At 42.0% G+C, this 26741-nt stretch overlaps 1 protein-coding gene across 11 annotated transcripts in view; it reads left to right on the forward strand.

Annotated features, from left to right (window-relative positions):
- The window catches only part of SSBP3 (single stranded DNA binding protein 3), a 143367-nt gene that overhangs the window by 108332 nt on the left and 8294 nt on the right, over window positions 1–26741 (forward strand). For 4 of the 11 annotated variants that reach the window (XR_004001652.1, XM_030573073.1, XM_030573076.1 and 1 more), the window contains 8 exons: window positions 13881–13961; window positions 14659–14718; window positions 18719–18785; window positions 18884–18960; window positions 24004–24092; window positions 24247–24295; window positions 25099–25134; window positions 25700–25754. Coding sequence is in view for 10 of the 11 variants with exons in the window: in XM_030573073.1 (XP_030428933.1) it covers window positions 13881–13961; window positions 14659–14718; window positions 18719–18785; window positions 18884–18960; window positions 24004–24092; window positions 24247–24295; window positions 25099–25134; window positions 25700–25754 (514 nt within the window). In the remaining variant the exon portion in view is untranslated. The remainder of the gene's footprint in view (window positions 1–13880; window positions 13962–14658; window positions 14719–18718; window positions 18786–18883; window positions 18961–24003; window positions 24093–24246; window positions 24296–25098; window positions 25135–25699; window positions 25755–26741) is intronic. The other 7 variants (XM_030573074.1, XM_030573077.1, XM_030573075.1 and 4 more) reach the window with 5 other exon arrangements.

A 26741-nucleotide genomic window follows, 5' to 3' on the forward strand; every position in this document is an offset into this window, starting at 1 on the left:
TTTTAGTAATGAGTAAATGCCATGCAAGTGTGCGTGTGTGTACATGTATATGCACACACACATGCATATATAATAATCCAGAGACACACTCTGGTTATTTATTTTCTCCAAAGTTTGAGCTCTGTGTGTCGCTCTGTAACACTCTGATGAAATGGAAAGTTGAACATAAATCAATGTCTGCTGCTGTGTTAGCTATGCATCAGCAGTTAGTGTGAGAGATGCACCATAACAAAGCACTAGCTAGTCAGTGTTCCTATACTGCCCCCTAATGCTTAGAGATCTTGGGACTTGTGAAAGATGGTGGGATTTCTGAATTGGTTTTTCATTTGCCTCCTTAGCGTTCATTATCCAGAATAAATACATTTGTTTACTAGCTTGTAATCCTGTTGGTAAAACAGAAATGAGACTAATGGAGGAGAAATTGAGGTGCTGTATGTAACTCATGATCCCCCTAGGTGAAGCTTTCAGGCTGTTATGCTTTTTTTGGTATCACATCAGATGTCTCATTAATATTTCTAAAGCCTTGATTATTACACTTCCAAGTAGCTCTTATTTAATTGTGTGAGTGCTTCTATATTACCTATTTCTCTTGTGCTGGAAAAACTGGAGATCCTTGTCATTTCATTTATTTTGTTCTTGGGTTTCAGGCATAAACACATCACTCCTGATTGTGTAATAAAGCTCAGCATATGCCTTAGCTTGCTAATAAACCAGGGGCAGTCTGTTTTCTCTCTAAAAATATGGGGTGGGAACTGATTGGTTTAAAAAAAAATTTCCTAGTAGTGTAGACACCAGACTGCTGCTTAACCAGTTGATAGGAATAGACCAAAAGAGTGTAGCCTGACTGCAGTTCTAGGCTCCCCAGATCAGAATAGTTGGGCTGCTGCGGCACCACCAGTCCGTGTCGCAAGCTTCGTGATGAGTCCTGATCCGGAGCTTGAGGGCCAGAATGTTGCATCTCTCTTTCCACAGTTACAACATTCCTTCCTCAGGTCGCCTCGCTCCTTGGGGAAAGGACAGCTGTAGCACAGAGCAGACCTATGTGTAACCAACCAACCCTGGTTCTTCCATGGGGCCAGAGAATGAAGCCATCAGCCCGACCTAGTGGGGTTAGTGCGGTACTCTTATAACTGTCACTGCTGGTTTGGTGGGAGTGGGAGCCTCAGGCTATCATGAGAGGATGGCTTTAAGGAACAGACATTGCTGGCAGGGCAGTTCACGTATAATATGAAGTTAAGGGGAAACAGAATGAATTTTCTTTACTCTGCTACCATGTCAGGAATCAACATTTTTCACAAGTTAACCTTGTTACATGGGCTTTTCTACTGGAATGTGAGCAATTTCAGACCCTGACTACTTACCCTCACTACTCTGTGGATCCCTCAGAATAGCAAAGTGCTGGCAGGAACCACAGAACTTCACTCTCCTTCACCCACCACCTCCATGAATCAGTCTCTGCTAGACAGCATGAGAAGGGCAAAAATCAATGTCTCCTGCTCCCAGGCAAGGTGAATGTCTTGAGACTCCTAGGAAGCAGCAAGAAAATACAGGGGCGAGGGCCTATCCTATTTGTTTTGCCTGTGGAAAATACTCTCCAATAGGCTTCTCATACCCAGCCCCTGGGAGGGCCCCCACAGATCAAATCTCTCATGGTTCCCCCTGAGGATATCTCAATTCAAAACTCTATTAAGCGGTATGTTTTGATGATACTGTCTAGCCAGGGTTCAACATGCTTCCTGGGCATTGCTCTCCATAGTGGATTTGCATTTTCCCCCAGCAGCTTCTACATCTTCCTTCTCAACTGAGGATGACCTCTTTCCAAGAGAGCATGGGACTAAAGATCAGTGGTATTAGCCTTCCAGCTGTTCGCAGCTGAGGCTGGCTTTGTCAGACTGACCATTACATCTGGGAATGATGTTCAGCCTAGCTAGCAGAACAGGGTGTTCAGTCGTACAAGAAACCTGCAATTTAGAGTTTGCAACAAATGCTGCCTGCCCCCTTTCCTGTCAGACAAGGGCTGATCCTTACAGTGCACTTCGTTTTCTGTTTCTGAATCACCCCAATTTCAAGCCTCCACTCCAGATTTCTCTTTCTCCTCCTTTTCCTCCTCCTCCTAAAACAAAGAGCTCTCTTCCTAGAAATTCAGGGCACTTGAATAACTTTACCTTCAGGAGTCCTCTTTGCTTTTCTAGGGAATAGAAAGCTGTAGTGTTAGGCATAGAGCTCAATTATGGGATCCCACATGGCTGCTTGTGACAACCAAAGCCCATTTTTTCCAGCTCTCCAGCACATCCAGTGCCTCAGTTTGTGAGAGATGTCCAAAAGCTTACCACGTAAATGTATTCGCAACAAGAGTGGTCTGGAGAGCTCCAAGACAATCTGCTGCAACAGTAGGTTATCATGGCAAACTCATCTCCGCAATACAGGTGCCAACAGACAAACCCAGGAGAACCAGAGGTCCAGTTGTTGTGGAGTGAGATGAGTTGCTTTCTGCCAAACTGGGCAGGAAATCAGTACCTCATGGCAGGCAGAAAGCTTTTCCCAGGGAGTGGTGTGTGAATGCAGAAGCATTCACAGTGGGTGTATCAACATTGCCCTAGTATTTGGATTGGTGAGAACTTGCCAGATCTGTTCCACAAGGGACTCATTCCCTTATTTGGAACTGGTTACTATGTTTTCCTATGCCTTCCCCTGCATATGATGGGATTTCTAAGAGATTCTCTCCTTGGTAGTTCCTTGCAGATGAAGTGGGCTTTGTTGGCCTCCTCTGGCATTTCGGTTAGTTTCCAGGTGGATTCACTTGTTGGTTGGCTTTCAGATACCCCTTAAAATGAAAGCTCTTGACCTCGCGAAGCCATCAGATGGGGAAAAGTCTTTTTTTCTGGCAGGATCTCTCCTCCCGATGGTATTAATTTGGACCAGCGTAAAGAATTAATGTCCTGTTTTGTCCTTTGTTTCTTCACATTGCAACTTCATTGTCCTTTAAGCACCTTCTGCCATCTGTCTTTCTAAACAGTGTTGTCTGGCTTTGCATGCCCAGGCTGCCAGCTTGGGAACTTTGCAGAAGTCTGTATTTGGGTTCTTACAGGGAAACGGTGGGCTTTCCTTCCATTATTTATGCCAAAGGGTCATGTGCTCCTTTCATTTGAACTGGGTTGCAAGACTTCTCCCTCAAACTGTTGTTGTGACCTAGTCACAGTTGGACTGTAGGTGGTTGGAGGTGCTGGATATTCTAAAAGAGTGCTAAAAAGCTCTCATGAGAACGAGAGATGGAAATCTTTTAATAAGCTTGGTTGTGTTGGAGGGCATGTAAGCCTTTGAAATTCAAGTTAGCTAAGGGCCAGGACGTGTATAGGAGAAGATTGTTCTAGAAAGAATTCCCTGCACCCAGAAGAGTAGAGCTCCTGAGACGTGAAGTGTAGCCTGAGCGTTGGCAAAGAGGTGGTTTGCAGAGTGGTCTCTTCTGGCATTCAGAGGGTTGCAGGTTTAGACTCTTCTTCCCTAGGTGCAGCAGTAAGTTGTAGAGCTCTTCAGACAGTAAGTACCTATTTCTTATTGTCACTAAATCCTTGTGTAGTGGGTATATATATATATATATAATATATATATATATATATATATATTTATTTATTTTTTAAGAGCATTGTTGTAAAGACAGTCTCAGACAATGAGATTCTTACCTGTCAGTAAACTTAGTTTCTGCTTTGCTTTGCCAGTTCTGAGGGCCCCCTGCAGGTCACTTCATAGCTGGGTGACTGTTTTGGGGAGTGAGGATATGGAGAGGGGGATGAGGAGTTATTGAAAGTTTTTTCTTTTAGAACTACTTCCCCGTGGGCCCCCCCCCCCCAAAAAAAAAAAAAAAAAAAAGCTCATGTGGTCTAACTTATAGCTGCTGGAGTTTGATTTTGGGAAACAGAACAATTGGTTAAAAGAATAAGTATTCTTGAGTTAAGGAGATGCTTGAAGCTGTTGATGCCAGGAAGGAGTCTATTTAAGGTTTATACTAGGAGTGGTGGGATGAGATGTAGAGAGAAACTTAAACTGGCTCTCAGGATAAACTTTCAAAAGTACCATAGTGAGCTAGGAACCAAAGTTCACTTTTCAAAAATGACTTAGCAGTAGGTGAGAGAAAGTTGAAGTCATCAGGCCTAGCTTGCTATCCAGAGAACTAATGCCCTACTGTCGCACTCAAACCATACACGCATAATAGTCAGGAATACAGCCATATAACTGTAGAGTTTTAAAGTAGGGGAGAAATTATATCTACTCCTAGCAAAATCTTAAATAATTCCTCTCCTCTAACATCTGAACCCAGATCTGTCTACCCAGTTGATCTACAGATTTTCAGAAATGATTTAGGAGCCTTTGTCCCATTGAAAGTCAGGCACTTAAGGACTATTAATATTATTAAAATATTTTTCCATAACAGCATTATTATAAAAATGACACCCCAGCCGCTACAAAACTACAGCAGGTTTAAACATTTCTGAGCATGGTCAGCTTTACAGTTGGGAATGCAGCCTCTAACCCTGTGGCATAGTCTCCCAAGGGCAGTGAGGAAAGCTCTTATTATTTGAAACATTTAAAATCACTGCACAAAGCCCACAGTAAACGTAAGGGACTAGAGCAGGTAATCATGTCAGGAGGATGGACTTGGCCTATAGTTGGGCTCTTCCTTCTCTTAATTTTATCGTTCTGGAACATCACAGCTATGGGGAAGGATGGGTGTTTGACAGTGTTCAAAAGCAGGATTGGTCCTGCTTGACTGCCACTTATCCTGAGCACAGAGAGTAACTAAGCTGTTCAGCAGTGTATGGGATACCAAATCCAAACTTGCAGGTAAGAGTTGTCATTTCAGATGCCCATAGATCAGCCATTTGGGTTTCCTAGTAATTGAGGTATGGCTTGCTAATTTTGTGCAGCTGCTGCCAAAGCCCTGTATCCTGAACCTGAGTACATGATGAATCATGCTGCTGCTGCAGGACAGGTTTTTTTAAAGTTTCCTGTTCGGACTATAAAATGCGGTTGCATTCCTGCCTATTGCATATATGGCTTGAGTTAAAGTTGAGCATTAATCCTTTGGCCAGCAAGCCTGATGCTTTTAATATGCATCTCACCTACTGCTAATGTTGTCGTGATTAACTGTGGAGTTCTAAAGTAAGGGGAAATGATGGTATCTGCTATTATGGAAAATGCCTCTTTAATCTCTGCAGTGTTTTCTGATAGAATGGTTGAAGGTTCTTTGATACATTCCTGCACTTATTTTGAAGGATTCCAGAGTTTCTCTAATAAAGAATTTATTAGTGATTTGATTTTCCCAGTTGGCATCTTAAAATTTGATCTTTTAGAAAGGGGGCTAGGTTCTATTTTCTACCCAATCAAATATACAGTTTCAGACCTCTCTATAATGATGGTAAATTACATTTTGGGTGCCCTCTTTTATGCTGGAATATGTACCTAGAGAAACATCATTTAGAACGTGGGATACATTCCTTTAGCAAAGTATAAGTTGTAGATAACTTGTTGTGTTGATACTTTACCTTGTTACATCATTCTTCATTATTCTACCCACCCCCAGAGGTACTTAAAAATGTTTTTAAAAATAAAAAAAAACCATTATCTGAAAGTATGCAGCTTATAAAACATGATCCATTTGTGCTAAATTACTCTTGAAACAAATTCACACACACACAGCCCCTACCTGTGATCATTTGTGCAATTTTCTATGTTTAATATTTTACAAAAAAGGCCTGGTCTACACGGGGGGGAAGGGAGGGGGGAGGTCAATGTAAGATTTGCAACTTCAGCTACAGGAATAGCGTAGCTGAAGTCGATGTATCTTATTTTGACTTACCTCCCATCCTTACGGCGTGGGATCGACAGCCATGGCTCCCCTGTTGACTCCGCTTCCACCACTCGCCCTGGTGGAGTTCCGTAGTCAACTGGAGCACATTTGGGGATTGATATATTCGTCTATACAAGACATGATATATCAATCCCCGATAGATGGATCGCCACCCACCGATCTGGCAGGTAGGCTGGACATACCCCAGGTTGAGAAGTTGAGTTCATGTGGAAATAAGTTCATCAGCAACAGCAACACACTTCTGTTCTCTATTAGCATAGATTTGTCGCTAAAAAACATATTTCTCATAGTCTATCTCATTAAGTCCACTGTAATGAGCCGTGCTGACAGAAATGGACCAGAACACCTACAGGAACCTGTAATTGTCTTTCAGAAGTATGTGAGAGAAGATAAAACAACTTTTATCAAGCAACGAGTTAAACCTTTGTTTCCCAAAGTGTGGGCGGAGACTGGGACGGGTTGTTTCCTGAAGTCTCATCTTTCATTTAAAAAAAAAAGTTTCTAGCTGTTACAGTTGTGAAGAAGACTTTCAAAATGTGAATCGAGCATGAGTTATGTAGACTCAAGCAGATCTCTACAGAGAACTTGAAATGATGTCTGAGTTGCAGACTGTCCCATTCGTTTCATTGGGTGCTAAGTCAGATGCTGATATGTCAAATGTCAACATACTTTGATGAGCAGTGAATAGTAATTATAGATTCATAGAATATCAGGGTTGGAAGGGACCTCAGGAGGTCATCTAGTCCCAACCCCCTGCTCAAAGCAGGACCGATTCCCAGACATTTTTGCCCCAGATCCCTAAGTGGCCCCCTCTAGGATTGAACTCACAAGCTTGGGTTTAGCAGGCCAATGCTCAAACCACTGAGCTATTATGTAGAAAGAATAGGAATTATGTTCAGAACATGTACCCCAACCCATCTCAAAGTGGGGTTGACCCAAAGAACTAGCCAGAGTAGAACTGCTGGGAGGGAAAATGGGTTTAACTTTTCTGAAAAGGGTCTCAGCTACTGGGCTAAACCATCTAAAAGAGATATTGAAATAATTACAAAGATCAGCTCTCACTTGCTCAGAAGCACTTGTTTTTTTTCTTTTAATACGGAATGAAATCCCCAATAATTAGTCTTGTACCTGAACAAGCATTTTAAAAAAAAAAAACAGGATTTTTTGTGGGCGCGTGGCACCATCCAGTTAGAGAAATTAGGTAATGTATGTTGAACATCCTGATAGAAGTGTTGGTTCCCCAATAGGAGATGATGAATTGGCTCCATAAAGAATTCCATGTTTCTGAACCATTGAGGTCAGTCATATGAGTTCACTGATAGATTTATCACCAAAAGAACAATTGTCTTGGAGTTTTTTCTTTTTTTAAAAAAGAGGAAAATAAATATCCAACAGCCACACTTGGTTGAAATGCAGTTCTCCTCCGTTGTAGAACATCTGCAAATATTTAGAGAGAACATCCAGAGGTTCTGCCTTTTTTTTTTTTTTTTTTTTGAATAAGAGGTACGAAATGAATCTTAAGCTGTTCTGTAAAAGCTGGAAGGGATTGGGATGTGAGAGAGCAGAAGAAAATAGAATGGAAGGCTGCAGTTTAATTTGAGCACAATGGATTTAGTGGCCTCAGGGTAGCAGACAGGAAGTAGCTAACATTTTCAGATGCGTGTTGTTCTTGCTGTTTGAAAACATCGAGCTCCTCCCAGGCTGCATAACAAGTTGAAAGAGCATGCAGCGTTTGCTGAGATGTTTGCATAAACTGTACATCTGCAGTTACATTATCCAGAAGTAGCTGTCATGAGCGTTACTATTGAAGAATAATGCAGCCATGAGGATTTGATTTACTGCCGTGTGCTGTTTGCCAACAAAATGTTTCACAAAGTCTTGAATTTCCTGGGAGTATGTTACAATTTCTCGCGTGCTTGCAGCTTGCACAGGGCCATTACTGTCTGTCTGTCTATTGTGGAGTGGAGGGGGACGGAGGGAGGGAGAAGATTTGGAGTTTCTTGGAAAGGGCTCAATTAACCGCTGCTGCTCTTTACGCTGAGCTGTATTTTGGCAAACTGTGAACTTTCTGGAGATTAAGCAACTTGTCCCAGAAAAAAGGACTGTCTGTTTGGAAGTGTGCAGACAGATCCCATTCCGAGACCAGTTTTTCTTTGGAGGAATTCAGAGGAGATGTGCTGTTGTGAATTGCAATGACCTACTTGCTGATCAGACTTAAGAGCAGAGATGGATCTCTCCCGTTTAATTAACACCCGCAATTAGGACAGAATCACTCTCTAATACTCTTCTGTAATGTGAGCATGGAGGTACATGGGGAAGGGTGACATGCTTCTCAGACAGCGTGTTTGCTTCATGCAAGTGTCACTTTTAACCTCTGCTGCGTTGTCCCAGATGATTGTTTTCATGTAACACTTCACCAGGGAAGCAGCCAGTGCTAGTTGAGTGTGAGCTGAATATACCTTCACGCATCCATTCCATTAGGAATGGAATGGTCAAAAGATGAAAGTCCCAAGCAATGGCCAATTCCAGATCAAGATATGTTTTCAAATATCTGAGAGTTTAATCCCTTGTCTAAGTGGGTTTTAAATGGTACCTGAAACTTCTCAAACACAACTGTAAGCAGTCTGTGCTCTCACCTAACGCCTTCTAAACCAGATGGTAACTAAGCTTGTTAGAAGGTAGAGAGCATCTTAAGGGGGTAAGCAAGCACCCACTCCACATTTGATGCATTTCAGTGGCAAAACCCCAAGACGCACTTCGAATTCGAAGGCTGGGTGGGGCATTCATTCTCCGTCAAATTGCTGATGTTTTACTCTGAATCACTTATTCAGTGAAATAGATTTCCTTGTCTTAAAGCTTTAATCATAGCTCCAAAATTTCAATCTGCTTTACAACAATGCCCTAAATGTATCTTAACCACACCAATCTGCACACTGGTATATGGAAAACTGTTCTTTGGCAGAAGCTGATTCATGGCTGTATTGTGGGTGTTTAACTCTGCTGTGATGAAAGTGAAGCTTTATATGTCAGGGCAATTTAATGACAGGTGTGTTTGAAACTCTTGCTGTGCGTTACTGTTCTCTGCACAGCTCCAGCAGTGCTGTTCTCCTATGCCACTTCTAGTCCTTCTCCACGCAGTTATTGAACCAATGCTGAAATATTCTTGCTGGAAACAGCTTCAACCACAGACAGGGAGTCGCTGATTCTATCGATCCAGTGTTCAGGCAGGACATTGACTAGTCTCCATTCTTTCTGAGATCTTTCTCTTTTTGGAGGGATGCCACTGACCATTTGGGCATGTGTGTTAACTATCTAGAAGTTTCTTGCAAGTTGTTAGCTAAACATCGCTAGCTACGTTGATATTTTTTTTTCCAAAAGGAGAGATACTCACATTTTGGGGAAGCCACTGGATTTCCTGCAGCAGTTCCCTAATGATGCTTTTAGGAATAATGATATTTACCTTTTTATCCCTCTGATGCCATGTATGATTAACAGTAGACCATTCTACTCTGAAACTGAAGTCCATTTAAGATAAAGGCAGAAGGCGTTACTGAGATGCATGGCAAAATGAGAAATCCATCTTTTAGCCTTATTTTAAAAAGCAGCTTAAATGTAAACATTAATGACTTTCATTGGTCTCTCCCCGAACACAGAAGAAGCAGTACATCCTAGTGGTAGGGAAAGCTGTTGTATGTTGCCATACTCTTCTTACTCTGTTCCCATCAGAGCAGCAGAATACCTGGTGTCAGAGATATTACTGCTAAGGCTCCCCTGCAGGTAGTGCCAGGTTTATATCTCCTTTTTCTTTCTGCAACAACCTGCCATACCCTAGAAACAGTGAAAACCTTGAAAGCCCCTAGATATGCAACCAACCCAAGTAACTCGTGTGTGAGACAATTAGATTTACATAGACACTTGCCATTTCCAGATTAAGCACCAATACAATGGAATCGTATCTGCTCAGTTTGGTAATTCTCCAGGGTGTGTCAGCTGGTGGGAGAGGGTGGTTTAGCAATACTGTTACTGAAGCTATATTGCTCTTGGGATAAGCTGTCTTCTTCTGTATGAGAGCCCATAATTCTTGGGTATTCTGGCCAATCCAGCAGAGTGGTGACCATGCTGCTCTCACTTAACTGGATAGTTCCTGGGCTGACTGCAGCCTTCCCAGTCGCTTTGCCCGAGCAGACCTTTCACTTTCTGTCTGTCAAGTGATTCTCTCCCCCTTGCCCCAGGAAACAAGGTTCCTGTTTGTTTTTTTCCCCTGGCAATTACCTCACCCCAGCTTGGCTTCTTGGAATGGAGAGAACCTTCATGGAAGCACTTTAATGAAGAGTAGTGCCCCACCCTTCCTGGCATGTTCGTGCAGGGTTCTTAATTTGGAATGCAGGTGCTTCTGAGCACCAAAGGATTCCCCAAGCACTTACCCCCCCATTGGCACACCACCAGGTCTGCACTGCCTCCTGCTGTGCTGGATGCTTCGGGGGCGGGGGGGGGCGTTCAGCAAGGCAGTCTTCACACTGGGCGCTGGCCTGTATCTCCGTCAGTAACAGCCTTTCCTGCAAGCCAGCCCCTCCTCCCCGCTTTGCTGGCAGATGGGTTGCAACTCCCGTGGGGACAGCAGCAGAACACTGCCGGTCTGTTCCCCCTGCAGAGCCTGAATCCAGCCACAGAGCCTGCAGGCATGTTCCAGTAAGGGGCAGAGACTCCCTCACAGGGAGTCCAGCATCAAACTGTGTGTTCTTCCGGATAGAGCAAGCCCTGGTGTATTGTGGTTCCTTGATGCTTCCTGATCTCAGCTCCTGCTGCTTTCTTGGATTTACTGAGTTACATACAGGTTCTGGCGTCAGTGAGGCCTGAACACACAATGCCTCTCCTTTTCCCCAGGAGTGATCTCAGGATCCCCTAAGAAGGCTTTTTGCACAAGGTCCGAGGAGGTGCTCATTGAGGTTAGTCTCATCACTGTGCCACACTCCCTCTCCTGCTGAAGTCATTGGTTGCATCCTGATATCTGTCACTATGTGTAGCTGTAGCTACCAGTTGCCTCCTGGTTAGGTCACCCAGGGAACCAGAACCTTTTTAAGTGGTGCAACTGGCCCTTACTAATGTGCCTTTCAAACAGTCGTCCTTAGTGTCTGTTTCCTGACTCTCCAGATCGCCTTTCATCTGCCTTTCAGTTTGGTCAGAGGGTTAAGCAAGCACGGTTCCTTTATTGTGTTTTTGTAGACCTGTAGTTACAACACTCTGGCTGGGCAGGTTTGCATGGCAGCCCTACTCTGTGCCTGGCTTAGAACACTGAGCTCCCCCTAAAGCAGTCAGCAGGAAAAGGAACTATCAGTCATGAGCCTTTGTGCCACTTAGAAATGCACTTTCATTCTCAGGAAGCGGTCTGGGCAATCATTTCTGCCTGAACCATTCTCATCTGTGGAGGAAGGTGTAACGCCTTGCTCGTGTGGTTGGGCAGTTCATGAAAGCAGCTACGTTCTTTTGCTTTGCCACAGCAGTCAAACGATCCCATTCCCCAGATAGATGAATCAGCACACCAGGAAATACTATAAAGATTGGGGTTCATTCTGCCAGAGATGCAAGGTATTGGATGGAGAAACATCAGCCCTCTTAGCAGTCTTGTAAGTTTCTTCCCAAATTGTGGCCAATTCCTTCTTTCCCAGAGCATTACAAAACTGAGTTGGTCTTTTCTCTTTGGATACAGTCTTTGGGCAACATGCCTGTCTCTCTGTTCTGTGTATGTTTCAGGATGAAGAGGGAGTGGTGTGTAATCTATAAATAGAGAGAGAAAATACTTCTTATGGGAAATGGCCGTTTTTGAGCTTAGAGCTACCTGAATGTACATCGTAAAGGATCTCTTTAATCTTGAGGCCATTTTAACTAGCAAGGGTTTCTCTGCGGTGTCTTTTATTTGACCCACAATCACCTTTTTCTTTTATTGGTAGTGACTGTTGTTTTTGTACTTACTCACTAAGCTCCAATTCTGCAATTTGCAGCATGTTGGTGGACTTCACAGGAGTTCTTCACAGGCTCAACAGTCCACCTGCATGTTGTCAATTGCAAGATCCAGGACCTAATTTACTTTCCCCATGTGGATGATGGGTGGTGGTCACACTGGCAGCTTCCCTTGAGGTCTGACTTCTGTCTAGCATAGTGGATCCATCATGGAAGAAAGGCAAAATTAGATTTATTTATCGTTTTTGCATGTGACTGATTTCTCCTAGTGAGATCCACTACTCTGGACAGACCCCATTCCCTGTGCTTGTGTAGTTGGTATTCAGTAGATATTTGGTTTATTATGGGATTTTCTCCTCTTTCAGTTCAGGGAGGGAATGTTAAAAAGCCCTGAAATAAACAAAATGATTGGCATTCAAATTGCTATGATTCTAGCTTTGTCTTCTCTGCTTTGGAAGGATTTCTCTGGGGCAGGATGCCAGTTCTGCAAACATGCCGGCAGGGGGAAACCTTCAGAGGGTTTTTTTTGAAGTGGTGGTGGGACACAGCAGGACGTTGCAACTCTGAGTTATGACTTCTGCCCAGAATAATGAATCTAGGAGAGGCAAGAGAACTATTCTTGTCTTACTGTACTAGTTATAAATTACAAGGTAGGACTAGTTATGTATATCCTGTTGATGCAACAGAGATTAATTTATATGAGCATATAAACTAAACATGGAAGATTGACAGAGGGCGGTTCTGTTTTAATCTTCGTGGCTGTCTTTCTGTGTAACACTTAAAAAAAAATTCCTATTACTTATTTATGGTGCACTCAAGTTTCTGTAGTACAAGAGATTTGCAGGTGCAAATGTCCTGCCTTCATTAACTTCCCCTCCCTTTTTAATTTATGTGATTTCAATTTTCCTTCCCTGTACTGTTAATTAGGGGACCCCTCTAATCAGTACCATTATCACAGTGGTATTCATGTTTAGGAAAGCTGCTAAACAAATGCTTGCAAAATTGCTAAATGGCTAATTAATGTCTGTTAATTAAGAAAATTGCTCATGGTAACAAACCATGCCATTGCTGGCAGCAGCTAGAAGGCGAACACTTGTTGAAATTAGTAACGTGGCAGGTATAGAACATCTGCTGCTGTGCTTTCACTGAAGTGTGTGGCTGCTTCACATAACATACTTACAAGGCTTATTTGCTTTCTATACCAATTACAAGTTCTTGGACTTGACTTTTTTTGTTTGTTTTTTTGTTTTTTTTTTTACATTAACATGCATCAATGTGTTCTTGCTCAGAGCTCACATTTTCCAAACAACTTTCTTTTCATGCTTTAAAGGGAAAAAAAAATTGGTGTTCTATCCAAAAATGTCAAACCTGCTGTCTTGTGGTGTTAAAAGCTACATGAACTAATCTTTCTTTTTTCCCCCAGACATGTTTAGTATTGCTTTACTCAAAAGAAACTTTACTTGCATCATTAGGTCATTCGTCTTGGGGAAGGATATTGGATCTTTAAGGGTAACAACACAGCCCTACATATAGAAATGGATTGGAGTTGTACCATCCATTTATTGGAGCTAAACCTAGGCTTCAGCTTCAAAAGTATCTGGCACAAACATGGGATGTGCTTCTAAACAAGATCTTTGCCTCTACACTATTGTTAATACCTTGTATTAACCATCGACCCACAAAGCAAAAGGAAGCCTTTTAAGGTGTCTTCTGCCTTTTAAGGTGTCTTCTACCTTCAGGAAGGTGTGGGAGGGTAGTGGAGAAGACCTTTTTTTTTCTCTCCATATGCACACTTTCAAAGCGTATCCAAATGTATTTGTCATTGCAGACTGGTTGAATTCTGAACCATTTACTGTAACGTTGCTGGTGTGCTTTGACAGATGTCCTATTTCTTTGCATATATCATTATTCGTTGTTCTTCAGTTATAAATGAATAGAAACTCAGCTAAAACAAGACTGGCTTCCCTACAAACAGATCCACCAATAAATCCTTTTTAGCTCTTTCTGCGCTTTCATGTGCTAATCTATAACCTCCTTCTACTGTCTGACCTCACAGGGACCACCTGGTTCTCAGCCCTCGCCACACGCACAGCCTCCACCTCACAATCCTAACAGCATGATGGGACCCCACAGTCAGGTAAAGACACTAGAAATATGTAGGGCACTGATAACGAGGCTTGCGTTCTGTTTTGCTCTTTAAGCTTGTTGGGTTTGATTGTTAGCTGATGTGAATCAGCAGAGCTCCTTTTGATCCTCATGGAGCTTTGCTGATTTACGCCAGCTGGGGATCTGATCCTCAAATTTATTCTTCCAGCATCATGCCAGCGCCAATATGAAATGTTTTGTTTCCTTTTGATTTTGTATGTTCAGTTGACAAAGGATTAGAAAGTCCATTCGTAAGTTTCAAATATACATAGCTATGATAGTGTGAGAACTTTGTTAGTTTGTTTGGTTTTTTTTTAATTACATTCATAGCACTGATGAATATATGGTTTCAGTGGTTGGCTTTTGGTTCTTGGTATTGGGGGTTTTTTGCTTCATTTACCAATTTTCTTTTTCACTTTGGTCAGAGTCTCCCATGCACTAATTTTAGCAGCCTTATATAGTACTCTCCAATTATGTTAAACAATCTCGCCAACAAAAATAAATCTGTGACAAATACAAAAATGGAGTGTGAAGATCTGTTTTTACCAACTTATTTAAAAAAAAAAAAAAAAGATTTCTCCAGAAAACTATGTAGATTGTAACCAGAGTCTGTATGGAATGTAGTAATTCTCTTTTATCTCCATGCTGTGAGTGCATCCTGTCATTAAACTAATTTCATGTAATTACAGCCTTTTATGTCACCACGATATGCAGGAGGTCCCCGGCCCCCCATCAGAATGGGAAACCAGGTATTGTATTTCCTTCATCTGTTACCTGAGTTAAGTTGGGGATTTTAAACTGAAATTTTTTTGGCAGTGGGGGGAAAACAGACTTCCGCAGAGCTGAAGGTTTCTTATAGGCTTAGGTGACTTTGTGGTATCTATCATTCAAATCACATTAACTCACTGATTAACAAATTCCATCAAAATGTTTTTCTCCTCTTTTTTTCCATCAGAGGTTTGTAATGCATTGAATTTCAAGAAACCATTTGCTGGCAGAAATGCAGTCACATAAATGTAGTAAATAGCAGGACCTGGCATAGGAAGTGTGTTCCCTCCACTGCCAACAGCTTCTTTGCTATCAAGAGAGCTTTCGTGTAGTACGCAGTTCTGAGTTCTCCTTTATAATGGCACAACTTCATGGGAGACAGTCAGGGAAAAACCAAGATTTCAGCTGATATAAACAAAGTTTTGCTGTGCGACTGATGATGGTTTACAACAAAGCTAGCGTAAAAATGTAAATTTTCCCTGGAATCTTTAAAAATCAAAATGATGCATATGATCCTGCTGTTAGAGAACTGGTCCACCAAAACACTTAAATCAGCTGCAGGGTTAAATTTTAGTTGTTTATCCTCTTCCTTATGGCAGCTTAAAAGAAAATGGGGTTTTGTTCATGCAGTTATACCAGGGAGGGAGAGGAATTATTTAAGCTCAGTACCAATGTGGACAAAAGAACAAATGGATATAAACTGGCCATCAGGAAGTTTAGACTTGAAATTAGATGAAGGTCTCTAACCATCAGAGGAGTTAAGTTCTGGAATAGCCTTCCAAGGCAGCAGTTGGGGCAAAAGACATATTTGGCTTCAATAATGAGCTTGATAAGTTTGTGGAGGGGATGGTATGATGGGATAGCCTAATTTTGGCAATTAATTGATCTTTGACTATTAGCGGTAAATATGGCCTGTGATGGGATGTTAGATGGGGTAGGATCTGACTTACTACAGATTCTTTCCTGGGTGTCTGACTGGTGAATCTTGTGAAGTTTAGCTAATCAGGAAGGAATTTTCCTCCAGGGCAGATTGGCAGCGGTCCTGGGGTTTTTTTCATCTTCCTCTGCAGCGTGGGACAAGGGTCCCTTGCTGGAGGATTCTCTGCACCTTGAATTCTTTAAGCCACGATTTGAGGACTTCAGTAGCTCAGACATAGGTTAGGGGTTTGATACAGGAGTGAGTGGGTGAGATTCTGTGGCCTGCGTTGTGCAGGAGGTCAGTCTAGACGATCATAATGGTCACTTCTGACCTTAGTCTGTGATTCTATGTGCAGAAGTTTTAAGATGTAATTTATCCTGTTGAAGCATATTCCAAGAATTTCACTAATTACTTTCCTTCAGTTTCTTTTTAGCAAAAGGTGTAGCACAAAGTGCTTCAGAAATAGTTACCTGCTTTGTTTCTATTCCAATAATATGTCACTTTACTGTTACAAAGACAGACATTTTAAAATAAACCTTGTCTGTTAAACAAGACACTGTTTTATGAATATGATTTAGAAAACACCACTTAATTTTTAATATTTTTCTATGACTCTTTTCCCCGCCAGTAGTAAGTGGCTCAGTCACCACAACTCACTCACAAATAGTGCATAAGCATTCTTTCTGTTAGATAAATTTAGGCATCCGTTTTTTCCTATATCTCTGTTTAGCTGTCTGATTGTAAGAAAAACTTGCGAAAAAGAAATCGGTCTTACAGCCAACAAGCTTATCAGTTTGAGTCAGTTACAAGAGACAGATTTGCTACCCAAAGTGTTGGGTTGGTAGAGATAAACATTGACTATCTTACCAAGTACTAAATAAGATGAAACTTCTTATAATGCATTGAAACCAGTATAAACTCGAACTCTAGCCTTTCCCTTTGCTGTGGGGAATCGTTAAAAATAAAAAAGCCTGTCCTGTTATCTCCTTTAAAAAAGATTGAGAGTGGACAGTGTGTGTTTCTGTTGGGGTTATAGGGAGTGAATGGGGAGGATTTAAGAAATGTCTACCCGGCTTTATACAACTCCACCACCACCTTCTCCGAGTTCCCTTCCTCATTGGTGCTGGTGAAATCTCTCAGCCCTGTAATGAGAGACCTGCACATGGAAAATGACACTGATCAGGCAGCTCTGTGCAACTTGTTTTGGAGTGCTTTACAATGGAGGACCTCAGCCTGGTTAGGACCTTAATCATATACTCTCTTTTGCCTGGCACAGTGGGTTCAGGGAAGAGGACTGGAGTCAAGTGGCTCGGCAGATCTGTTTCACCTAAAGATGGAAGACTTGAGGATGAGATCAGCTGCTTGACACCTGCTTAGATTATTGATGTCCCACCAGTTGAGAGTGGCTGCGCTACAATTTTCTCACAGGCTCATACATAAGAGTGATTTTTCCTTTGCTAGAGGTTCTAGCTTCCAGCTAGAGATTCTAGCTTTCGGCAAGTGCAGGAGAATAGGAAAGTGAAACTGATTAGGAGCAGAAGTTAAACAGACAAGTCAATCTGTACTGCCCAGGCCTGGTGAAATATGGAAAGTCATTTTTTTAAAGTGCAGTTTACAGTGTCTCTTTAAATCAGGCTTGGAAGAAGTCCAACCTCTTGCTGCTGAAATATGGACAGCACAAGGATGGTGCTGGACTGTATCTGTAAGTGATATGGATTAGTCTTGTGCAAATTTACATGTTGCAGAACACTATTTTGATTTTTTGTCTAATAGTGTCAAGGCAGAGCCGTGGTTCTTTTCAGTCTCAAGTTGCAATGACATACCGGAAACGTTTGTGACGTTGCAACTTCAGAATCTCAGCGTTTTATGATTTTGTTTTTATTCACTTGATAATTTAAGTTAATGAGGATAAAACTAATCAGACTTAACAAAAAACAAACAAACCAAAAAAACCCCACCCTGCTGCATTGAGAGACATTCACACAGCTTAGCTAGGTTACTGGATAGATCCAGAGATGCAAAAACATTACAACAGGGCAAAATAATTGTTACTGCCTCGTTGCTTGTTTAGGTGAGAAACAAGTTAATAGCGATGTGAACCATATATGAAAAGTTCATTTTATTATTTTCCTGCTTGTCTCCCAAGCTGTAAATCTATAGAGATTTGGAATGAAAACCTTCCTTCTACTCATGGCATTGATGTGTGGCCTGGCGTGCCTAAACTGTCATCCTTCCTTATTGGAGAGTCTCTCAATTTTTACAGCATAATCTATTTCATGTTGGTATTCAAATAAAAGAAAAGCAACTATGTATCAGAATTGTTTAGTTTGCTTCCCCAAGGCATATGGTCTGTGTTTTCTCCTCCTTTATCTGCACTGAACTGTACGTGGAAGTCCTCTTTTGAACTTTAAATAGATTTGTTGTCCAAGTGGAGTATGACTTTGAAAAAAGAAATACAGTGTTCGGGATACTACGGAATGAGAGGAAAATATACATTTTTAATACTCCTGAGGCCATCTTCGTAAGCTATTCAGTAAGAACGTTTAAAATCCTCTTTGCAGATGAAATGTCTCTTCACTGGCAAATAAATAACTTTAATATATTTACATAGCATATTTGCCAAGTGTACACCTCGAAATTACATTGGCATCAGTATCATTTCATTGAAGTGCTTTGATCTGACATTCGCTGACTCCAACAACCGTGTCCCTGCCTTCTATTTACTTACAAGTAGAAGCTTGGAATCAGACCACTAATACAGTAGTGTGAAGGATTAGAAGAGAACTGAGGTGTGTTTTTTTTTAAGACTATGAAACAAAGTAGGAAGGTTATGAACGGGAAGTTAGGAATTAGTAGAACATGTCATGGGAGATGTCATAACTTCCTCTGCTTGCACACAGCACCTACCTGTACAAGTCCCTCATTTCCCAGAAAATAGACCATGTCACTTGAATTCTTTGTGTTTAAAGCCTTGAATTTAAACTACATATTTAGCTTACATACCTGAAAGCTTGTTTTTCTTCTCTTCCCCCTCCCTTTTTATTCCCCCCCAATTTTTCTAGCCTCCAGGGGCTGTTCCTGGTACGCAGCCACTGCTGCCCAATTCAATGGACCCTACACGACAACAAGGTAAACATGCTCAAGGATGCTGGAAGGTGTCTCACTGTTGGCTTTGAGCAAACACTATTACTCTGCTATAATGACTTCATTGGTTCTACTCCCAACAGGGCACCCTAACATGGGAGGACCAATGCAAAGGATGAATCCTCCACGAGGGATGGGCCCCATGGGTCCTGGTCCGCAGGTAAACTTAAGCAGCACATTCTCTCTCCTGTCCAGTGCCAAATAACATCTTACGACTTCATAAAGTTTAAAAGCAAAACATGATCCAAACTATCTCTAGGGGTTTCAAGAGCTGGGAGTTCTTCCCACCTACTCCCCATTATCACTAATGCATTTTACATTAGTGCATTGCAGCTGGAAAGCCTGCGTTCCGACAGCTGTATCTTCAGAGCTCAGCATCCTCATTAGGGATATTGCAGAAGCCCCTTTTGCTCATTAGTTGGAGGCAGTGCTGTTTAGCTGTGACCATGTAGTGCTGGGGAATGCATTATCCAACTTGCCTTGATAACACTTAAGAGAGTGCCCACATAAAGTAAGTTATTTATAATGGGTGCATAAAGCTTCCCTCTCCTGTATTCTGTTCTTCCCTATCCTATTCTATAGACAACTTCACCTCTCTGCAGTTTAAGCCATTCTTTGTTTCCTGAATAAATCTGATGCTTGCCTCTTTCCCCTCTCTCAATTTTATCTTAAACTTCAGGTTGGGGATTTTCGATGAGGGAAAAACTTGCTGATGAGTTTTAGGGATTTTTTTCCCCAAAAGTGGGATATTCTGAGTGATCTTCTCATGAGCTTTGGAAAGGTTTTGACATCCTTTTTTTTTTTTTTCCCTCTAACTTTTTTCCAAGTGTATTTCAGAAGCTCTTATCCTTTCCCAGGCATTTCAGCCAACTTGTTAGATTCCTTTATAGTAGGAGCGAAACATTGGCGTTACTCAAGAATGCTCAGATTTTTTTTTAAGTTAGCAGAGTAGCACTCTCCTCTGAACTTTAACTAGCATGAGTAGTAGCTCGACGTCCAGCAAAATCTTCTGTAGTTCCTGAATGCCAAATCCCTCTTTGTTTGCATACATACCAGGGAGTTGGGGGAACCAGTCCAATTATGAGTAAATTTGAAATGAAGTAGATCTGGGTTAATATATTCTGTCTTTGTGTTGATTCATTTTAACAAGTGAATTTGCATGCTACTATGTTGACTCACTCCTGTTTGTTCGTTGTGATAGACTTTAAACAACATACTACCATATCTCGGATGTAGGTTTATCCTCCCTGACTTCTTGTTTCCTGTGTTGTCTTCAGTGCTGTTTAACCCTGCAGTAAACGAATGTGTGTTGCGCAGTTTTTCCAGGAGGCTGTTGAACTAAAGAGGTCTTGCGTGAAGAGAATTAAGGAAGGATTTAACTTATGCAAAACTGTTGAATACTGACAAGAAGGGAGAAAAGTTGATTGTATAAAAATGTATATCCATCTCCTTGGGCACAGGTGTGAAACTCCACTAGATTCCCCAGACCTCAGAAAAAATCCCAAGCATTCTTTGCTGGCAAGCTTAGATGCCAGTTGCTTTATTATACATTGCAATGGTCTGGCACTGTCAGGAACTGGTACAACAAAGCTCTTAATAGTCCCACATGTATGATTACAAAAGCCCGCATCTGTTGCGCTCGCATCAGCCAAGCAAAAAGTGCCATGAAAGTTCTGGATGCTCGCTGCAGTTTGGACAAACCAAGGTGATTGCCATAGAACTTGAAAGTGGTTGCATTTTAATCGAGCACCGTGTAGGTTTTTCTCGGTCACAGGTGGTATTGAAAGTTGTGGTGTTTTAGGAGTTTCTTATGCTGGGACTATTAGAGCATGTATGTTGGAGAGAGCAACTTGTTTAATTTTCCTTTAAACAAGTGCAAGCCTGTGAAAATAGACGTGCAGTCTTGCATGTTTTTGAGTCTTCCCAAAATGCTAAAGAAGCGAGTGCTGTGAAGCTTTAGTACATGCAGGAAATATTTAACAATATTGAACCAGAGTCACCATTTTTGCTGTCTGTAATAAATCATTGTGTACACACTCACTACCTTCCCAAAGTGTTTTTTCAAGACCTTCTAAAATATTAGTTAATAAACATTCATATGGAATACATTTTTATCCAACCAATGGTAACCTGCAGTCATGTACCAGCCACCTGATGTGAACTGAGAACCAGTCATCTTTTACAATCTAGCATCATGTTTTAAACTTTCTTTTCTTTTGATGATTGTAGCATTAATTCTGTGAACAGTATAAAGGCATTTGTTGGTGCTGCTGAGGTTAGATGTCAGTGCTTCTATTAAATACGGTCTTCCAAGGGTTTTTAACTTCCCTCATTTTAATTCACGTTTTGCTGAAGGTTGTCACCCAACTTGTCAGCATTACAGCACCCTTTCCCCTTTTTCTAATACCTTTAAAATGCTTTGGCCTGTTTATCTGTTTCTTTCAGCTCCAGTTAGAAGTGTGAAGTTTTAACATGGGGTTTTATGTAGCTCAGCATAGAAACTGAGATTTGATCGATTTAAGATTCGCTAGTGATTTCTTTGGGTAACCCTTTTCATCCTCCTAAAAGTACATATGTAGATAAGCTAATGGCCCTAATTCAGAAAGCATGTCAACATGGGCTTAAATCCAAAGAGTTCAGTGGGACTTCAGTACATGCTTAAAGTTAAGGAGATGCTTAAATGCTTTTCTGACTTGGGACCATAATGTAATATTTGTACTCCTGCAACACCGTTCTGTTGTCCTAGCTGTTGTGCTTTGAGTTACAAATAAAGATATGATGACAGGGAAACCGGGGAAAAAAACAACCCCCAAAATGCTCAGTCTTGTGATTAAACCAAATTTCCCAAATAAATTGGATGTCTTGGGGCAAATCCAAAATATTGGTGGAGTGCTACACTGCCAAATACTAGGTACGGCTCCAGTCCTAGGAACGAACAAGGAGTTTGCTAGAGACACCATTTATCCCCCTCATTCGCAGCGAGAAGAGAGCCTCTTAACAGCTCACTCTGTCTACACTGCATACCTCTTGTGAGGGTGTGTAGGATATGTGTAGCTACCCGCCACTGCGAAAGGCATGCTGTGTCCACGTGGTGATGGATAGCGACACGTGTTGGTGAAAGGCTCTGGCAGGGAGAGGCAGTAGGAAGCTGCCAGAGCCTTCTCCCTTTGTCCCCCTGCTAGCCTTTCACTGACAGGGAAAGGCTTCTGGAGCAGAGAGCTGCCAGAGCCTTTGGGTCTTTTCCCTTCTTCGGGGAAAGACTTCAGCAGTGGGACACGTGGCTTGGGAAGTAGATTCCATCCCCAAAGGGTTCAGGAGTGAATGTTACTCTATTTGCCTGAGCAGCACCTCGTGGTCTCCATTGCTGTTATACCCATGCTAGGGGAACCAGCCGTGTTTGTATCCCCGGTGCTGCCGAAAGATGTATGTGGCAAAAGTGTATCTTGGGAGCTCATTGAGGACAAATAGAAGTTGTGTCCCATTCCAGTCCCACAGGGATAGCTTTCTGGATACAAGGCCTCAGAAATACGCACAGTCAAGTTAAAGGGGTAGGGGGAAGGGGTTCTCTAAGCTGTCTCAAGGAGATGGGGGACCCTGTTGAATGAGTATAATAAGTTTGCAGGGGGAAAATGGAAGTCAATGTGTCTGTGAAACTGGGGAGCCTTCCTTCTCTTGGGAGCCACACAGGTTTTGTTCCTCTCCTTGAATGGAACACCAGCACCCCCACACTTTTTTTGAAATGGTTGGTCTAAGCTACTTGCGCTGCCATACTTGCAAATACAGGGAGTGCAAAGCAAGTCCGAGGGAGAACTTTTTTGATCAGGTGCTTGATCTATCGACTGCACTGTTTTTTCCCGGTTGCTGGCTGTCAACATCCTTTTCCTCTTTATCCCTTTTACAGTCATGGTTTGCTGGGTTGGGTGCTTAGCTCCGTGTTTGGGAGTGGTGGCTTCCTAGATAAACCAGCCTTGCAAAACTGCTGAGGAAATAAATTGGTCCAGGCACAGAAGAAAGGAATGCTATTTTACCTTGAATGAGTGGACAAGAAGAATTTAGCAAGGCTGATGTACAGTGTGAAAGGTGTGCCCAGATACGTTGGTGATGGGCAACTGACTTGGAGAAAGGCAGAGAAATTCAGCATGAGGACTCCTGGAGCCACAGCATCCTCTGGCTTGGCATTACAGTAGATATGCTCTTATAAGATCAGGTACACTGATTGGAGACTCCTGCAATAGGCAAAGCCAGGGGGTGACATAAGAAAGAAGAGCAGGTGCCTGAGTTGGGGAGTTTTGTGTAATGCCTGACGTGTTTACAGCATTTCTGTGTTGCATGTCACTTTCCACCCCACCCCGTGTACACGTGATTGGGTTTTACATGCTGACGCAGCATCAGATTTGACTATGACCAACTCACTAACTCGCACCTCTTCAATCTGAATAATTCTGTAGCAAAATCGAAGTCCCTTCCCTTGCAACTCTGTGGGCCAGGAATCTCTGTACATATGTTTGTATGTGTGCGTGTGTGCACATGTCTGAATGCACATTGTTCTGTGGTGACTTTAAGACCAATCTCTTTTTTTTTTTTTTTTTTTTTTTACTGGAGATGTAACCCTAAGAGAACAGGTTCCTTTTCCGTCTTTAGAAGGCTACTGCAAATGTTCATGCTGTTGGCGTCTTTTCTGTGCATCCCATTGCTTGCCGATTACACTGTAGCAATAATCTTTGAAACAGCTGCTTTCTTTCTTCTCTGTCCCTCCACCCCTAAACAAAAGAAGGGGGTAGGGGAGGGAGACCACAAGCCAGAAACTGATTTGCCTGCTGGAGCTGGGAGGGAATTTCCCTACCTCCATAATAATTGTATTGCACTTTGGCCAGGGCATTCTCTTTCCTCTGAAGTGGGCCACTCCCAGAGGCCAGGTCCGGGCCTAGGATAACCCAGTGCTGAGCTCTGGTCTGCAATAGGAAGCCAAAATGCAAAATCTGTCTGGCTTCTGTATAAATCTTTTAACAGCCCATGATGTCTTGCGGAGAGTCAATGGAAAGATACCACAGGCCTGTTTATTTTAAAGTTTTTAATTGCTTGTATGTTCATCATCATCTAATTTTTTATTAAAGTTCATTTTCACAAACTAACCCTCTTGTTTTTGTTTGTTTGTTTTTTTCCCTTCTCTTTTCTTCTCCGGTTTCCCTTCTCGTTATGGTAGACTGATCCTTGGTTATCATTGCAGAACTATGGCGGCGGAATGAGACCTCCACCCAACTCTTTAGGCCCCGGCATGCCTGGAATTAACATGTAAGGCAAAACCCATGATGCTTTAACTCTGGTGTTTGACAGCGGCTTTGACCCTTGCTTTGAAATGACTTTCGAATCCCAGTTCTACGTTGCTGTTGTGCTATATCCCGATGTGCCATGTATAAAAAGCTTTTCTTTTTCATTTAAACTCTAGGGGCCCAGGAGCTGGTAGACCATGGCCTAATCCCAGCAGTGCTAATTCAGTAAGTGTCTATCTTTTTTTGTCGGTATTAGACTAGAGCAAAAGTTTGTACATGAGCATCTCTTCGAGTGTGACTGCCTTCTCTGCCTTTTGTTACAACTTCTGACTAAACCCTCATCTTGAGAGACGATCAGTCTGCAGGTATTACGTGAATATGCCTGAGTATCAGGACAGGAGAGTAGTGTTATACCCATTTTAAATGTGGGCAAACTTCTGGGCAAACATTCATCTTCCATACCATAGAGTGCTTCCCAGCGCAGGTGTGCGAGCATTCAGCTAACTAGAGAAGATTTTTATGTTGCACAGTGTTCCATTAATTTGGTTACGGCCTTGGTGTGTCTAAAAGTTAAGGTTGTGTTTCTTTGGTCTGATCTGTTCCTTAGCCAGTTTTCTGCCCATTTTCTTTGTAATTCAGGGAAAGGGTGTGATACTTTGCAGCACTGTGTGCACCCAAAAAAAAAAGTAGGGGAAGGAAGGAGACAGGATCTTCCAGCAGCCACCTGGTCATTCGGTGACCGCAGATGTGTCTGATATAGCAGAACACCCACAACCTTGCTCTTGAACCATTAATTTTTCTTGCCTTTTTGTATCCTGCCGATAGTAGGGTTTTGGGCACGGGGTAAGTGAAATATTGTGTGCCACCATATTCAGTGGATTGTGGGCATTTATAACACGTCAGTGGCCACTACTGTAATTCAGCCTAATTTCCGCTTCAGTTTGACAGAACGGAATGTGTAAATCTGGATATTATTGATGAAATGCTAAATTTCAGATAGGTGACTATCTCCTATGATCTGTTTATAGATTCCATATTCCTCTTCATCGCCTGGTACATATGTGGTAAGTTCATGGGCTGAGTTCTTATTTCTAGCCAGATGTATAGTCAGATTTCAAATATATACGTTACAGATCATTGACTCTTTGTACACCTATGTGTATGTAGATATAACTTATTCGGACTTTTAAATAGTCTCGTGTGAGTTAAATGTGTATAGTGTAGCCATGTCCCTCTATCCTGAGTTGGTACAAAAGTCTGGGCAGAGGCAGAAATTCTAAAATGTAAGAATGTTTGTTTCTAGAAATCTGCGCGTCTTCTGGGTACCCAGAACAGCCTCCGTCTCTGTAATTGTAAAAAAATGTTTTAGAAGGGGTCCCAGGGATGCTGCAAATGATTTCCGCTCTCTCCCACATATACCTCTCAAATACTTTAAAAAAAAAAAAAATCTGATTTTGCTTGAGGCTTAAACAAAGCATTGTACTTTGGCATCAAAGGTTTTAGCAGGAGATTAATGCTTGGCTGAATACCAAGGTGAGACATTATTGCTGACAGCAGCAGGATTGTGCTGACCTATTGCAGTATATGTTATCACGGTGGTTTCTGATGTGTGTTTAATCTTGTCTACAGGGGCCCCCTGGTGGTGGAGGTCCTCCAGGAACACCGATCATGCCTAGTCCTGCAGGTAAAATTCAACAGCTGACAAATTCAGCACTAAAAAACCCAAATTTGCTGGGTGTTCTTTTGAATGATAGCCCCCTAACTCCTCAGTTCATGCTCAACTGCTTCTCTATTGGATTCCTGATCGTATGCAGTAGTATTGAAAGAAGATTTTGGTGTTTGTTAGGATGGGGCTTTGTATTCACTTCTCCACCCAAGATTGAGTTTCAAGAGGGTGAAAATTGGGGAGAGGGAGAGCTTTGAGAACAGCATGAGCATATATGAAGTGAGGAAGATGGAGGGAGCCCTTCTCTGTGTCCAGATTTGTTTCCCTGAGAAGCAGTAGTCACTTCACATTTAATCCCCGTGTTACTAAAGTGAACCAGCCTTGTGAGGCATGTAAACTCGAAATGTGCAAAGCGCTGCTTGTTCTTTGACAAAATGTCCTTATAAAAAATTGAATGTTTATTTGTTGTTCCGTTCATGCTGGTTAGCAAACAAAAAGCAAGGGAGTCATTTTGTACGGTTTAGGGGCTGACTAATCAGCTACTGCTTGCTCTTTTTAAAAAAAAATAAATCAAGTTAAGGTTAAAAATTCTATTAGCTACAAAAAAAATCCAATCTGTTTACTAGAAAGGTTTCCTGTGCCCCTCTCTCTCTCTTCTCCTTCCCCCTTCCCCCCCATTTTAACTTTGATGCTTCCTCCTTTAAAAACTCAGGCTGTGGAGGCTGCCATTGTGGTGCTCAGATTTATAATGAGGACTTGCAGGGGCTTTTGAAAACAGCTTTGCAAAAATTCTGCTTGCCACAGTAGGCTAATTCCCTTGCCCCCAAATTTCTAATTCTTTTTGAATGGGTCAGTAAAATCTCCCACAGTGATTTTTCTCCTTCCCCACATAAAGGTGGGCATGTAGATTCTGCATCTGGGCTGGTAAATATATTTCTCTTGGCAGTTTTGCAAGGCTGATTTTGTAATTGTTGTGGTGATCAATAGGAGGGGATGGTGGGTGGG

The sequence above is a fragment of the Gopherus evgoodei genome, chromosome 8 (assembly GCF_007399415.2).
Source record: "Gopherus evgoodei ecotype Sinaloan lineage chromosome 8, rGopEvg1_v1.p, whole genome shotgun sequence".
Lineage (NCBI taxonomy): Eukaryota > Metazoa > Chordata > Testudines > Testudinidae > Gopherus > Gopherus evgoodei.